Raw genomic sequence first — 16,693 nt, forward strand, 5'->3', positions numbered from 1 at the left:
ATTAGGTAAGCTAGACTGCTAGTAATTCCGTGAGAGAAGATTCATTTGCGGGGGACTTTGGGTTGTTGGGTTTTTCAGATAGATAGGCCTTTATTTTGCTGGATGCTCTTTGTAATCCTGTAGGTGCCCTGGTTGTTTCATAGCTGTTTTTCTCTGTCAACAGAAAATCAATTAAAAATCAAAGAAGAAAAAGAGGAGGTGGAGGAGCGGTCAATGGAATCGGAAAGCCTTCCTCTTCCTGAGGTCAAAGAAGATGAAAATACGCTGAAAATGGAGAAGGTGGAAGAAAAAGAAATTATAAAATTGCCAGTAATAGTAAAATTAGAGAAACCTTCAGAATACAACGAAGAAAAGCAAACTGTCAAAGAAGAAAGTGACTCCTTTAAAGAAAATGTCAAGCCTGTTAAAGTAGAGGTGAAGGAAAACAAAATAGAACCAAAAGACTTAAAAGAAGTAAAAAGTTGTACCGACAAAATAGCAGTTCATGAGCCAGAGAGGTTAGAATTTTGTGTTAATGTCAAAACTCCCCAAGAAATGGTGGAGAAATCTGTGGAAGAAAGCGAGAAACTTAAAAATGACCAGCAGGCAAAAATACCGCTTAAAAAGCGAGAGATCAAGCTGACGGATGACTACGACAGTCCAATAAAGGGGCCCCTATGTAAATGCGTTACTCCTACAAAGGATGTCTTGAAGGAAGAAGGGAAACCGGAAGAAGAAGCTTTTAAGAGAGTCCCTACAATTACTGCTTTATGTCCCGATGGGAAAGTGCTAGTAAATGGAGAGGTTAGCTGTGAAAAAATAACCCCAAGTGTCATACAAAATAATAAGTCGGAACACTCTGCTAGCGCAAAGGAAGACAGCGGCTCATTGAAAGAGAAAAATGGACAAAGTGGGGAAAAGGTATCAGACTCGGTTAGCAAAATTATAAAAGCGTGCGAGGTTGAGAAAAACGCGGTAACAGTGGTGAAAGAGGTAGGGGCTGTGGTCTCTGAGGTTTCTAATCAGAAAGTGCCTTTAAAGGAGGAATCTAGTCCTGTGGAAAAAGAATCCCTTGACAGCACAGCTACTGAAACGGGAGTGGAAGAGTCTTCAAACTCTGATGACTGTGCCAAAACAACTGAAGAGACACTAGCCATGAAAAGCAAAAAGGACAGACTACCGCCACCCAAAGAATGTTTAGAGAAGGTAGAGAAGTCCACAAATCCATCCGCTCCTGCAGACCAGCCCAAGCTTGCGCTCTCTGATGAAGAGACTCTGAAAAGTAAAGGTGAGTCTGAGGAGAAACCTGATTCTCCAAAAGCTGCTGAGACGCCCCCATCATCTGCTTCTCCCGTGACTTTAGAGAAGCCTGTTTTGGAAAAAGAGGGCTCCGATAGTAAACCGGCTCTACCCGAGGAAAGCAAAGTAGAAGAAAAATCCAGCTCTGAAAAACAAGAGGAAGAGCCAGAAGCTGCCAAGGCAGAGCCACATTCATTGGATGATGCCCATGCTTCTAATCTAGAGGACTCCTCGGAGAGTAAAAAGGAATCTCCACCACCTAAAAGCAAATTTAAATATAAGCTAGTTTCTGAAGAAGAAAGCTGCGCAACAGATAATAAAGAAATAACTTCTGAAAGACAGAAAGAAGGAATTAAATTAACAATCAGGATCTCCAGTCGGAAGAGAAAGACAGAAACACCACCAGAAGAGGTCGGCATTGGCCGCACATTAAGGCGATCTCCAAGAATATCTAAGCCTACTCCAAAAGTTGTGGAGACTCGGGATCAGAAACCTGACAAAAAACGACCCGAAGAGGAAGAGGAGAAACCTGCAGCAGCACAAAAACCGGAACGCAAGGAAGATGCAAAAAAACAAGAGAAGGAGTCAAATTCTAAGGTTAACAAGGTAATACAGTTTTATTACCCAGGAATAAAGAGTACCCGCAGTCTTATTTATAAGGAGAATGTACACTTACGTAGGAATATTGAGGATTTTGTTCCTTTGGCCAGCTTTTGCAAGGAACTGGCTTTGCAACCCAGTTAGCGGACTCGAGAACTGTAAATACACCCCCTAAGAGAGTGTTGACTTACCAGTTTATAAAATCTATCGTTTAACCCGAACTAAGTAGACCAAGTCATCTCAAGTGGATTCTTCTAGGCAATGCAATGCTGAGAGCTGGGTCAGTCTGGCTGAGAGGCTGAACGGAGACTCCCAGCTCCTGTGGATTTACTAGATGGATACTTGGTGGTGGCTGGTTGGTCAGGATGGTCTTAAGCCACAAAGGAACCAAAAAATGGTGAAGAATTAAAAATATTATGATGACTTCTGTTTCTAGGTGAAGCTAAAGTTATTGTTTTGCTGAGTTCGTGGTAGATGTAGCTTTTCTCATACATGGGATATAAATTTTACTTCGGGTGGAGGTGTCTTCTTTCATGATAAACTTTTGCTTATGCAGCATAGGTCTTAAAAGTGTGTCATATAACATAAGTTAAAATTGCATACGTATAGTTTGCTTCTACGTTTATATAATTATAAACACCATTTATTAATTTATCTTCCTTTTTTCTTCTGGATATGGAGTACAAAAGAGAAACAAGTAACAAAAAATCTACCTTTTTAAGTGTACTTGTTTTATATCAGCTTGAAATCCTACTAATTTTTCCGCTGCTACCCATTTCCGTACTGATTTTTTTTTTTTTGTAGCTCTACCAAGACATTCACTTATTTAGCAAAGCTGAATAATCTTCATAAAATGAGCAGCTGATTTTACAAGGAATGATAACATTTAGACTGAAAAGTGTTGTCATACACATAATGGAGAAAAAAAGGTCAAGGATTAATTTTAAAATTTTCATTTAAGAAAATAAAATCATAGTGGTTGTCAGTCCTACAAGTAGTTTTAATTTTGAAGTACTGTTGGTAAAGGAGTTTCAACTTGATCTCTTTTTTTGAAGGACACAGAGATCTAAAAATACTGACTTTTCTAGATAGATTTTAAAATAAATATGATAGGGGAAGAAGTTTGAAAGTAGGAAGCTTCTGTCATTTTGAGATGAAAAGTACCCAAATCTTTAATAGGCTATTTTATATTTGTTTTCTTTTAAAGAAGGGTTTTTTAAAAACTAGATTTGAAATGATGATGACATATGGGCAAGCCTAAAGTTAAACTAATACTATCATGGATTTAAAGTACCGTAGTAGTACTGCTACTAAAGTTTATTGAACAGTAAAATGAATAAAGAGCTGGAAATTAATGTTAAGAACATGAAACAAAATCGTACCAGTACGACAAATACTCCTTTGGTTGAGTCTGTCCTGCAGGAGAAATAGAATATTTTGTACATTTTAGTTTATTCAGCTTGATACAGGTCAATGAGTTGTTTAGTCAAAATTAAAAAATGCTTTAGGTTGGAAAAGCGAGAAAAGTTATTTTCCTTTTTCAGTGCCTGGGGAGGGAAGGAGTTGAGAGAATGTCCACAAGAAACAGTTAATGGGAAGAAAAGTTTCTCCTGTTTCATCTTTTGCTTGGAATATGAAATATTCTAGTTGCAGAAAGTAGTTCTAATGAATACGAAATAATATTCTGAATTTTAATTGAACTCTGTTTTTCATTCAAAGTGTATTTTAAACAAATCACTGGTAAAACTTAACACATCTCGAGAATAAGAGGTGTCATTTTCCACCATGTAAAATAAAGAGGTGGAAAATTCATGTAACTGCCTGGTAAGAGATACGGTTGTTTTACCGAGGTAGATACGATACAAAGGGGTAGATGCCCCTTTGGTTAGCAAAAAAAGAGCATCAACTGAATCAGTTTTCACTTTAGAAAAAGGATGGAAAATTATAGATCTGAAAGAAGACCTGGATATAAGTTACGTATTTAAAAGGTGCAGTGATTTTATTTCAGAAAAGTATGCCCGTCTTAGAGAAAAGCACAGAAATACTTAATATGCGTGTTAGAGTGCAAGCATGGTTCCTAAAGTGAAATATAGGACACAAACTGTACGTGAGGAGGAAAAAAAAAAAATATTCTCTTTGGATTTTTAGAGCAAGTTGACTTTGTCAAAATAGAAAAAAAAAGGCCTGAGTGACAAATTTAACTTCCTACTTTTAAATTGTATTTGAAAGTTTCTCTTTACTGGTAGATAGGAATTTTTCTCCCTCTACCTATCCTGTTGCACTTGTAGGCTCTTTGAAATGCTCTGTTGTAAATTTTCTGCAATTTTTCTGATTGAAATGAATCGCTTCACTGTAGGGAAAGGTGTGTTTTAAGGTCTGGGAAGAAACCCGGTAAGCTGCCTTTCTGTTTTCTCTTTGAAATGGTGTGTCTCATAGAGAAGCAAAGTTCGGTGGACGGGTACGCGGACACGTGGCAGGTGGAAATACTCCAGTAACGAAGAAAGTGAGGACTCGGAGAGTGAAAAAAACTCGGATGAGGAGGAGGAAGAGGAAGAAGAGGAGGAAGAAGAAGCCGCACCTGCTGATGATGATGAGCCGTGCAAGAAGTGTGGCCTTCCCAATCACCCCGAGCTGGTAGGCGTTTGGGGAAAGCTTCTGTTGGCTGTTGTGTCAGATGTGGTGGATGGGCTTTGGTGGCATATGAAGGTACATCATCCTTTGAGCTGGCTGTATGTAGGAGTAGATGAGTTTAATAAGGAGAGAAGGAACTTATTTCTTCTGTTTACCCGCCTCTGAAGTGTTGTCGTTTATGAGGTATATCTTAGACCATTGAGGATTCATCTGGGTGAGGCTTTGAGGTTGTGCCCACAATCTCGATGAACACAGAGGAGACAAGACAGGGAACTACTGAAGAGAGTCCAGCAGAGGCTACAAAGATGATCAGGGGACTGGAGCATCTCTGTGCTGAGGAAAGGCTGAGAGCCCTGGGGCTGTTCAGCCTGGAGAAGAGCAGGCTGAGAGGGGATCTCATCAATGCTCAGCAAGAGCTAAAGGGCGGGGGGCAAGAGGATGGGGCCAGACTCTTCTCAGTGGTGCCCAGTGACAGGACAAAGGGCAATGGGCACAAAGTGGAACATGGGAAATACCATCTCAACATGAGGAAAAACTTCTTTACTGTGAGGGTGGCAGAGCCAGAGGCTGCCCAGGGAGGTGGTGGAGTCTCCTTCTCTGGAGATATTCAAAACCCACCTGGATGCGTTCCTGTGCAGCCTGCTCTGGGTGATCCTGCTCTGGCAGGGGGTTGGAGTATACGATCTCGGAACCCTTACAATTCTGTGATTCTGTGAAATCGTAACGTGCAGTCCTGCTGTGAGCCCGCAGAACAAGCATCTTCTCAGGTGTGTGACAGATATCCTAGCGTAGTTGAGGCAAAGTTCGAAATTTAGGATGTTGGAGATCAATATTCCAGTAGGTGCTCACACAGCTTATGCCAGCTTTGTTCCTCATTGTTAATGGAAAGGGATGTCTCAAGCTTTACACAGCTAAGTATGAACTGTGGTGGTTGCCCCGTTCTGGGTACCTCTAAGACTTTGCAAGGCTTTGTCTCTACTGTCTGGGACATAAAATCATCCTGATTGAGGGAATGGCCAGGTTTCCTTCGCGTGGATATGAGTGTGCAGGGAAAACAATTCACACCGCCTCTTGTTCAGATGCAGTTTTCCACTTAGTCCGGGATCTGGAAAGCTCTACCAGATTGCACATTATGGGCACACCATCTACGTAGTCCAGTAGCACGAGGTGCCTGAGAACAGATAATAAGAGTAAATCTGGTGTTAAAATATAAAACTGTGACACATAAACTTCCCCATAAAAACCACCCCTGGCTCTGGCAGCATCTAGTGATAAGCGATACAGGGGTGTTTTGGGTTTGGCACAGTCCAAAGTATTTATAAAGCGCTTCTGTGTTGGCTGGAGGAATAGTTCTGGAGCTTGTTCCACGTTACGAATGCCAAAAGGTACTCATGATTCATTTTGTTTGCACAGATTTTGTTGTGTGACTCGTGTGACAGCGGATACCACACAGCCTGCCTTCGCCCGCCTTTGATGATAATCCCTGACGGAGAGTGGTTCTGCCCGCCTTGCCAGCACGTACGGTTCCGATTCGGCTTCGCTCTTCTCCTTTTCAGCTTTGCTTGCGGTTGTGGGGATTTGTTGAGAGTTTTAATTAGTTCTTTTATCATTTTTCTGTTTAAAAATAGGCAGCGATGGATTTTAGGGATCTTGTCCATTAGTAAAGGAAGATGTAAAGTTAGTAAAGACAAGATCTTGGTCATTAGTAAAGACAAAGATCTTCCCTCTTGTCCATTAGCACAACTGAGTTTTGTGAGGTGTTTTTCCTTTCCCTTTATTTTTTCTGCTGACGTGTACATGGGAATCTCCAACCACACCGGTCTTCTCCCATCTTTGGTTAAATTGCCTCAGGACTAACATAGTATTAAAAATACAATGTTTTAATTTTTCCCAAAAGAAACACCATGTTGTTATCCCGGAGGGATGGATCAGTGGCCAAGCAGCTGTTTCTGAAGTGCTGCTCCTTCTTCAGAGACGTTTGCTCAGAAGCTGGTTAGAGAAAGCCGCTATTTCTAATTAGCCTCACAGTATAGTTTGTCCCTGCTGGGAGAGCCAGCGTTGTCCTTGTGGTGGGTAGGACTAGGGCAGTGACCATCCCCCTGTGCTGGGCACTGGTGAGGCCCCACCTCGAGTGCTGTGTCCAGTTTTGGGCCCCTCACCGCAAAAAAGCCGTTGAGGTGCTGGAGCGTGTCCAGAGAAGGGCACCGGAGCTGGTGAAGGGTCTGGAGCACAAGTCTGGTGAGGAGCGGCTGAGGGAGCTGGGGGTGTTCAGCCTGGAGAAGAGGAGGCTGAGGGGAGACCTTCTCACTCTCTGCAACTCCCTGAAAGGAGGGGGCAGCCAGGGGGGGTCGGTCTCTTCTCCCAAGTAACTGGTGATAGGACCAGAGGAAATGGCCTCAAGTTGCGCCAGGGGAGGTTTAGGATGGATATTACGAAGAATTTCTTCCCAGAAAGGGTTGTCAATTCATTGGAACAGGCTGCCCAGGGAAGTGGTTGAGGCACCATCCCTGGAGGGATTTAAAAGCCGGGCAGACGTAGTGCTTAGAGATATGGTTTAGGGATGGGTTTTGTCAGAGTTAGGTTGATGGTTGAACTCGATGATCTGAAAGGTCCCTTCCAACCTGGGTGATTCTATGATACTATGAAGTAATAAACAAGTATGAACACTTTTTTGAAGGCTAGAAGCTGCTTCTTCCCCAAAACAACCCCAAAGCATAGTACACATGTCCAGTTTCATTTAACGTACATTTAAGATAGCAGGATTTGCAGGGTTGGTGCCAGGGAGGATAAGCCTGAAGAGTGTGTGATGCTGCTCTTGTTAAATTCATGGGGAAGCATTTATGCGCATTTTCACAATAATCTGCCTGATCCCAAAGCCCTTCCTTGCTTTTAGAAAAATTCTTTGCCAGAAGGGCTGTCGCCCTGCAAAAAGGTAGGCACGCTGGACATGGCTTGCTACGGCTGTACCCAGCTTTGATTTTTAGTTGTCATCTGAGGAGCGTTTTTCAGTAGTGATGATCTTGAATACGTGAGAATGTTTTCTTTGCACCATTTGGGATTGCAGCCTGTAGAGCATCTCCTTGCTCTGTTGCTGTTCAGTAATTTTTTAATATGAAAAATGACAGATTTGTAAAAGCGGGAAGATCATCCTTGGAAATAGCACGATGAGGGCATTAGCATGGAATAAGGCACCGTTTGTTCTTAAAAAAGTCATTTTTTACATACGGCTCCTCGAGTATTAAGTGGTGTTTTAAGATAGGGAACATTTGGTAAGAAAATGATGCTGAAGCGTATCTCTGCTTTTTATTGCCGTGTCCACAGACTCGCGCGTTTTCCAAAGATTAAGATAAGGGACAACCCGGTATCGCCCTGTGTGTATACGCTCGCCTTTCTGTATGTGTATTATGTGTGTCTGGGAAATCCTCAGGTTTCTCGGAGACAAAGTTGTAAATACCAACAAAAACGTGGTACTAATTTACAAGTATGTTTCTTCTAAACATCTTGAATACTTGCTTTAGGCACATTGCTTCCGACAGTAAATGCCAGTAACTGGGAGGATGCATCTCTCTAGCAGTTCATGGGGAAGCACACGTGTTTTAGGAAGAACAGTATTTGTTGTAAAGACTTCTTCATCGAAGAGAAGCTTCCAGTGTAGCAACCCACTCCTCCTTCTTCCAGACAAATATAGCGAATGAAGTTGTCTGAACGTTAGTTCAACACGAAAACAGTTGGTTTATTAACACAACTAATACTGTGTTTCGTTCCCTTAGAAATTACTCTGCGAGAAATTGGAAGAACAATTACAAGATCTGGATGTTGTCTTAAAAAAGAAGGAGCGCGCAGAACGCAGGTACTATTGTTTGGTTGCATTCACAGCAGAGGGGTAGTAATAACTGACCAGGCATTAAAATAACTGGGGACTGGGGGGGGAAGCCGCGACGAGACTGGGAATTGCTGAAAGCGGTTTTGACTTCCCACTAATTACCAGTGGCACAGTGCTGGGAGAGCTTGCAAGAAAGGGGGGAAAAATCCAGTAATTGGGAAAGAGAAGCAAATACATTGTTTTGCTTATAAACAAATATATTTGTTTTGCTTATTATATACGTTTGTATATGGTTAAGGTGACTGAACGTAAACTTGGCTTTCCTGTACCAGTAGGGAAGTGGTTTTTAGCACTGGTTCAGCTGCACGTGTTAGTAATGCTGGCAGCCGTGCGTAGAGTTCCTGCTGTAAGCAAGGTTAAGTCCTGACTTTGGTATAAAGGTCATCCAGATTAATGTGTTTTTTTTGAGTCTTGTTGCTTTAAATTCTGTTAAACTTTGCCGAATTTACAAGATTATGCAATTGCGGCAGTGCAGGGGGTCAGCTGAATTACAACTTTGAATGAAATTTTGTGTCCACCCCTGCCTTTCTGAAGGCTAAATGCAAACCATGAACAACAGTCTTAATATTTGGAACATCCTGTCGGCACTTTTCAGACCCGCAAACGAGGGACATGAAACACAGTCTGCATAATTTACACCTTTTAGGACATATATTGACTACTTTGCAAAGTGTGATAACATATGTATGCATTATTAAACAAAACTTTGCACGAATTAGATCTTAAAAGGCAAGTTTCACCAGAAGGTGAGTCCCTTTCAAAGAAAGTAATTGAGCAGGTTGGTATTTGCAGCAGGTACAGTGATATCCCATGGGATGTAGCAATTCGGTGCTGGGAAGACCAAAACACAGTCCCAGTCTGTTTTTCAGCTTCTTTAAATCTCCTGTTTATTGCTGTTGCAGCAGCAACAATGATAGTGACAGATCAGGTTCCGACTGTTCCTAACGTGGCTGCTTCTCGGGGTGGAGCTAGATCACACTGTGGTAAAATTATCCACGGCTTGCCAATCCCCCTGAATTTGCAGCTTTGGGAATGAAACTATTAGCTATTTTTATGAGCGAGCTCAGCTTACACACAGCCTCCATCTGTGGAGGACACAAAGGAACTGTGTCTGCTGCTCCGCTTTATGGTGGGAAGACTCATTTACTAGTGAGCAACGTTTTTGGACCTACTTTGGTAAATATTCTGCTGGCAAACATTACATGGACTGCCAGCTTTTTCCGGTCTGTCTTGCTTTCTTGAAATCCCTAGTGTTGCATAAAAATACAATCTTTTAGCGGTTACAGGAGAGCACACAATTGCTATTATCGCACTTTTCAGTGTCTGAAACAGATGTTTAACAAGCATTTTGCAATCTGATCCTCATACCAAATAAACCTAATGTTTTGGATTGTATATCATCAGATTGATTTTAATTTATTTTTTTTGTCTCTTAAAAAGAGAAAAGAGCTTGGGTTATAAAAGATTTTGTGATACAGTAGTTGAATATTGAAGTCTTTCAGCTTCACAGGGGTACGTTTTAGCAAATTTTAAGGTAACAAGGCTGAAGAATTATAATGCTAGAAGAAATGATAGTCCTTATTACAGCTCGGTGGGAAAGTTAAAGCAGGTTGTTTGTTTGGGGCACGGAAATATTTTAATGTAATGTTTTCAGTAAAATCGCGGTATGTGTTGTCTGTCTTTTTGGCGAAGAGGAGAAAACCAACTGGCTCATCATGGGCACACACGCTTAATAGATTCTTGGAACCAGTGTTATTATCATGCTTTTTGAACTAGTGATACTGTCGTGCTCTTTCAGTTATTCTCTAGCTTTCAGGAACCTGCTTGAAATTCATTCAGCTGCTCAGCTACATTCTTAGACATCCCCAAAGCGCTACGTCACAGACATTTTTAATGAAAACTTTAGGTTTTACGTTGACTTACAAATACATAGATCAAAGTCGTACCTTTTTCTTTTTTTTTTCTCCCCTGTTCATGAATTCAAGGTGCTACCGCACCAGCCTGGCTGAAGTTCAGGTTTCTCACGTACACGCTCACTTCTGTAATCATGTCCTACCACCAGCTAGAGGGAGTGGGCATTAAAGCTTTTATGGATTCCCCTTTACTTCGTGTTAGAGACTCTCTGACTCCTTGGCTGCTTCTCCCAGGCCGAATCAGGTGGAATAAGTACTTCCTTTCATCCACGCATTCATGACTTCCCTGTAGCGACTTCTGCAGCTGCTTCCGTGAGAGAAAATGTTTTCTGGATTCGTTCAGAAGAGTTTATAACCAGTCAGTGCTTATCTGCACCTCCCGTTGGAGCCCTCTTGGTTCAAATGTTTAAACTCTTGGGTAAAGTGTTGAGCTTCTGTGTGCTACCCACTCATAAAGAATGCATTTGATACTTCATTTTGCGTTTCATTTTAAGACCTTTACCGCACTTGGATTGTTTCATTTGCTGGTTTCTTCAGCGGCGTGTGCTCAAGCCAGGCAGAAGAAAAGCAGGTCTCGAAACCTCACTGATCGTGTTTAAAAACAGCTGAATTTTTCGCATCTCTCTTGTCTCTTGATGTTTTGCATTACAAGAAATGAGAAGTGGAGGAAACTATCAAAGACACTTGCTGAATACTACAATATTTATGTTTCTAGTTCCTTTCTCATTTTAGCAGTTGCATGCCTTGCCTTAAGATGTTATTTTAGTTCGTTTTCAAGAACGTAGTGATTTTGCACAGTGTATGACAAAATTCTTCCTCATCCAACCAATCTTGTGGTGCTCAGATGGATGAAGATGGGGGTTTTTTTGATCCATCAGTTTGGAGAATTGGCATTAGGAGACAAAACCAAATACTTCTATACACAGCCAGAATTTCAATTTAGATCTAATGATACTGAGTTGTCAAAGTTCACGGTCTTTTTAGCTGTAACACAGCCTAAAATCCGCTTGTTAGTATTACTTTAGGAACCGTGCTTGTTCATGTTATTTAAGAAAGTAATATTATACTAGATTCTTTCAGTAAAGAGTTCTCCAGGAGGTTATTTGGATAATAGTTTGGATAGTGCAGAAGGCTAGTCAGAAAATTTACTTAGATCCTTTAGAAATTAATGAAGGTATTGGAAACAAAATTTTTACACCCCTCTATTTGCAAAAAATAATGCCCATTTGAAGTAAACGCATCTGGGATTAATACTCATCTCAGGCGTTTGTGTACAGGTCGAGATGAGTTGTGTACGTGATGCGTCCTGTTGCAACTCAAGTCCATGTGGTATGTGCTTGGGCAACCACCCGCTGTAACTTCTGAAGTCTGATTCTGGTTGATTGAGGCTCTTTAGCTCAGGAACCTGGAGGAGGTTAAGACTGGTTCTTGGGTGATTTCATCTCAACTCTAACCGTGTTTCGCTGGATCCTGAAAATTGGAGGTCTGCTGGCAAATGTCTAGTTCATACCTTTTCCCCCCACAGGGTTCTTCTTTAGAGCATATGGTCTAAAATACCATTATTCACAATAATTTTAAAATCTTTAGAGATGTGGCTTGCTTTTAGAGTCCTTGCAGAGACCAATAAATGTCACCAACTTTCTTTGGTATCTTAATTTGTTTAAATTATCCCTTGTTTTCCTAGAAAAAGGCTAGTAGGGACCCATGGTGATGGTAGTTTGGATTCCCACTCTGGTCTGGTTTAGTACCTGGCTATTCTTCCTGACAGGCCGCTTTTTTGACATCTCAGTTGAGTACCCTGAGGACGAGCACCCAGTGCTGTTTGCGAGGTGCTTGGATACCCAAGGCATCTCTAGTTGGGACTGACAGATATGACAAGACCCATGGGAGACTTGTGTCCTTCAGGAGCCGCAAGTAGAGGCCAGGAGCCCGAGTTGTGCCCAGGGCAATTCAGATGATACAGGATGCTAGTGTTGAGGCAAGTGAAGTCTAAACTTGAATTTTACTTTGATTTAATCCTGTAACGTACTGTGGATGAGGAGGACAGCCTACTTCTCCTTACAAGTGTCCTTGTTGTATTTGAGTTCTGTTCTCTCTCCCATCTTCCGTCTGGTGTTCTCTAGACCAATCTATCCTCTTTTTTCATCCTTTCTCACCAGGGCATGTCTGCTGCCCTCCAGTAACTCTTACTGGCTGGCTCTGAACTCTTCAGCTGGATCCCATCTTTCTTGAAGTGTGTGTGGTGTCCGATGGCACCAAGCGCTCCGGCTGGGTGTGAACAGGGCTGACTACTACCTTGGCAAGCTCCCTTCAGTCGTCCTGTCGGCTGTTCTGTTCACCAGTCCATCTGTCATCATAGTTGTTTCCGCAGCAGCTTGACTCTGTTGATCTTTGTTTGAGCTATTCTACTCCAGCAAGGAATTGCTACGTAGGCACTTATTTGTTCCCTGGTGTTTCTAAAGTGGATTGTTCCTGCCTGGGTCTAAAATCTGGCACTTGTCCATTTTGGATTGCATCCCATCTTTGCATAATTTTCCCAGTTCAGTGTAATTTTGAACGCCCATTTTTTCTTCCAGCGCCACTAAGGTTGGTCGTAGTTATGGATGTGACAGCATAATCTTGATCACAACATTATTATTTTTCAGTTGTTTTTTTAATTGCTTTTTACACCCGAATTCGATCATTTCTGTGGTGCCTGCAATCTTCAAGTACTGTTGATTGTTAGAACTCCTTGGAAATTTGGGCACAAACTTGAGCATAGGAAGTTCCACCTCAACATGAGGAGGAACTTCTTTCCTGTGAGGGTGGCAGAGCCCTGGCACAGGCTGCCCAGAGAGGTGGTGGAGTCTCCGTCTCTGGAGACATTCCAAACCCACCTGGATGCGTTCCTGTGCCACCTGCTCTGGGTGACCCTGCTCTGGCAGGGGGTTGGACTGGATGGTCTCCAGAGGTCCCTTCCAACCCCTGCCACTCTGTGATTCTGTGAAATCTCTCACATTATGCATGCAGGAAAATGTAATCATGTGAGATTTAGCACATAATTCCAACTAAAACAACAGTTTCCAGTTGGAACATCCTCTTGGGACGCTTCTGCCTAGCGATAAGAGCTTCAGTCGGTGCTAATTACAGCATTATTTTAGAAGTCTGCAGTCTTTCTGTAAACTTATTTTCATTTTTTCTCTCCTAAAGAAAAGAGCGATTGGTGTATGTGGGTATCAGTATTGAGAACATCATTCCACCTCAGGTAAGTTACCGTGTTGTATTATTGTTTTCTTTTCCAAACTTCTCGGGCAAGAAGTTTCTCAGTGGTACGTTAGAAGTGCTAGTAGCATCTTGGAAAGAAAAAAATCAATCTATATGCAGGTCAGAAATAATTCTAGACCTTTCGTTTTAGTCTGGGACTGAATTTGGCAGAGAAACCAGGGGAGCTTTATTGTGTTTATTAGAGCCACCGGGTGCCAGAGTCCTCTGCCAGCGACGGATTGCAGAATTGCCTCCCTACCCATTGCACCTGGGTTTCGAGCGCAGTCCTTTACCGTTCTGTAGTTTGTTTATTTAAGTCTGGTGTCGGTTGTATAGTTCTCTAGGTCCGAGCTAACTGTCGTAGCTTTCCTTTGGAACTGATGCAAACAAATGTTTCTGGCCTAGGGGAGTACGTAGGGAATATGTAGTATCTGTTAGAAGTGTAACATTTGCCTCCGACAAATGTATATTGAAGTCACATGTGGTTAAAAGCTATAAACATTTAGTGTTTTATTAACAGATGCTTTTATATGGCTTCCCTTTACAGAAGAGGAAAATGTTTTTCTTCATGCGGAGAACAGCCTCTTCTCACTTCTTAAATACACTTTAAAGTGATTCTCTTGAAGTCTTAGCCAAATGCCTTCGTCTGCAATTGTATAATCTGTTCCTTGCATGAGAGTTTGAAATGAAGCTTTTGTTTGTTTTAAACGTAGACTTTCCGCTCTAACTGACTGTAATAAAGCCAGCTTTCTCCCCCTGTCTCTGGATAACAGGAAGACGATAACAGATTTAAACTTGCAAAAAAGTCTATGGCTGGGAGCAAATATTCGAAAAATTCAGCCTAGGGGCAGATATTTATTTATTTATTTATTTATTTATTTTTTGTTAAATTAATAACTGGGTAGAAATATCATAAAATTAACCTGCGTGGAACTTTATTGAAACTGCACCATGTAGAGGTGTCCCCGTGCTCAGTATATAGAGGTGCTAGGCAATTTGTTCAGCTGCTGCATTTAATAGTCCTGGGGTTATCACCATCATCTCGGTGGTGATAAACACGATGATGCAACAGCCTGAACCCTTAAACTCTGTATTTGTGAACTTTTCTAGCCAGTAAGGGCGATAAGTGCAAGTGTTCACGTCAACTCTGCTGCAACAAGTCATTATATTAGAAGGCAAAATGTGTTGTGTTGGGCATTTGAGCTTCCTGGAGGGTATCGGTATCATGAGCTCAGCCACAATGAGCGTGGAGGGAGGGGACAGATGAAGCTTTTTGACACTTCTGTCTTATGTGACCAGGAGCCAGAAATACCTGAAGGTCAGGAAGAAAAGAAGAAAGATTCCAAAAAGCCAAAATCAAAGCTGCTTGAAAGGAGGTCTACCAGAACCCGAAAGTGCATAAGCTACAGGTCAGCAGCTTGTTTAAACACCTCGTAAAAGAAAAAGTCATACTGTCGCTTTCTTTCTCAAGCGACCCGCCACTTCTCGTGAACGTTTTTATATTTAAAAGAGAGGCCGAGCTTTGTTCTTCCCTCTGAATGCTGGTTATGCGTTGTGGTTATCAAAGCAAATTAGGTGGTATAATGAAGGGATGATGCCTTACAAAAATGAAATGTATGTGGTGCTTTGTTGAGGAATACCGGAGAAGGTTTTGGTGTTACTGCAGTTTCTGGAGGTAAGTTCAAGCAGGCGAATCACGCCTCTGCTTTCTGATGAAAGGGAGACTTACGCTTGTGTCTAAAGGCCTTACGTTCCTCCCTCTCTTCCCCCCCCACCTTACGGCTTCTTTACATGAAATGAGCATGAAACTTAAAACGCAATTATACATTCTCAATACAATACTCAGTTATGAGACAGTACGTCTAAAACTGGTCTGTAACTCTTTAAAGAAACTGTGATAAAAAAAATGCAATTAGTAGATTAAAATTCCAAGATATTTAGGCTCTGTGTGTTCTGAAAGTAGAACAGGTCACTAAAGTTTCCAAAATTCAGCGTGATCTTAATATTATCTTTTGTTCTCAGTGTATTACTAAGATGTTTTATAAACTATTTTCTAAATGATACCTTGAGATGCTCCGTACCCTCTGCGGTCCGCCAGGCAAGCAGGCTGCCTTTGGGAATTAGGGAAGAATGTGGTTTCCTGAGAGCTTGTAGGGTTTTTGTCCCAGCTGCATTAGGAATATAAAAAAAAAAAAAAAAAAAAAAGTATTACCTTTCCTGTACTTGCTCTATGTAGACCTTTATCATGAAAAATTAGAACATTACAACTCTGAAAATCTTCCAACAATAACCGTGATTAAACTCATGGTCAGTCTGGTTTTGCTCTTGAGGGGAGGCACGGTGTTTGTATACGCTGAATTTTCCAGCCCGTTCGGAAAACTCAGTCTGACCTTGCTTAGCTGTTGATTTTCGGTGACTTTTTAAATTAACAGCAGAAGTCACGCTAATGAAAATGCCGTTGCTGCTTCGGGAAATTAAGTATTTCTGTAAGGAACAGTATGCCCCAGGCAAGATCATATAGATTTGCTGTTATGTTCGTGACAGGTCAGGCAGCATCTGACCAGGAGGAAAAAAAACCCCTTGCCCGTAGGCTATCTGGCACGACTTCAGCAGGACACATGTTGTGCAAGGACAATAATTTTTATTGGAAATAACATTTCATATAATGTTGTTCTGGAAAAAAATCGGTCTCCTGATACAAAATGACAGAGTCTTTCTTACAGACTCCGTCACACGCATAACTTTGAGCCGGTGAAAATATTACAGGTGTCAATCTGTCACTTCAAATGTATATGTCCGCAGTGAAGTCCCGCTGGTGTCACTGAGAGTTGTGTATGCTTTCCTTCGGCGGGGGGGGAATAAATGCTAAATGCTTTATTCCGCGTACAGACAGATGTGCGTCGTGTAGCATTCCGGTTCTCTAAGGATCTGTAATCCCTTCGTATCACCCGAGTCGTCTGCTGAGTCCTCCCGTGAGCAGGTTAGCGGAAATCTGCGTTACGAATAAAGCAGCAGCAGAAGGAATTCTGTTCCATTACACCTAAGGGACAAGCAGTTGCCAGCCCCTGTTTGAGCTCAGGTTATTTGTTAGCGGCGATTTGAAAGCGTTAAGTCATTTCTCACGTTTTAAAGAGGGTTTTTTTTT

The 16,693-nt window shown here is 41.8% G+C and overlaps 1 protein-coding gene across 8 annotated transcripts in view; it reads left to right on the top strand.

Moving 5' to 3' along the window:
• The window catches only part of RSF1 (remodeling and spacing factor 1), a 70,493-nt gene that overhangs the window by 37,227 nt on the left and 16,573 nt on the right, over nucleotides 1–16,693 (top strand). For all 8 annotated transcript variants that reach the window (XR_008465101.1, XM_054193242.1, XM_054193198.1 and 5 more), the window contains 6 exons: nucleotides 164–1,884; nucleotides 4,315–4,512; nucleotides 5,923–6,027; nucleotides 8,280–8,359; nucleotides 13,495–13,549; nucleotides 14,848–14,957. Coding sequence is in view for 7 of the 8 variants with exons in the window: in XM_054193242.1 (XP_054049217.1) it covers nucleotides 164–1,884; nucleotides 4,315–4,512; nucleotides 5,923–6,027; nucleotides 8,280–8,359; nucleotides 13,495–13,549; nucleotides 14,848–14,957 (2,269 nt within the window). In the remaining variant the exon portion in view is untranslated. The remainder of the gene's footprint in view (nucleotides 1–163; nucleotides 1,885–4,314; nucleotides 4,513–5,922; nucleotides 6,028–8,279; nucleotides 8,360–13,494; nucleotides 13,550–14,847; nucleotides 14,958–16,693) is intronic.

Source organism: Rissa tridactyla, chromosome 1, assembly GCF_028500815.1.
Source record: "Rissa tridactyla isolate bRisTri1 chromosome 1, bRisTri1.patW.cur.20221130, whole genome shotgun sequence".
Taxonomy (NCBI): Eukaryota; Metazoa; Chordata; class Aves; order Charadriiformes; family Laridae; genus Rissa; species Rissa tridactyla.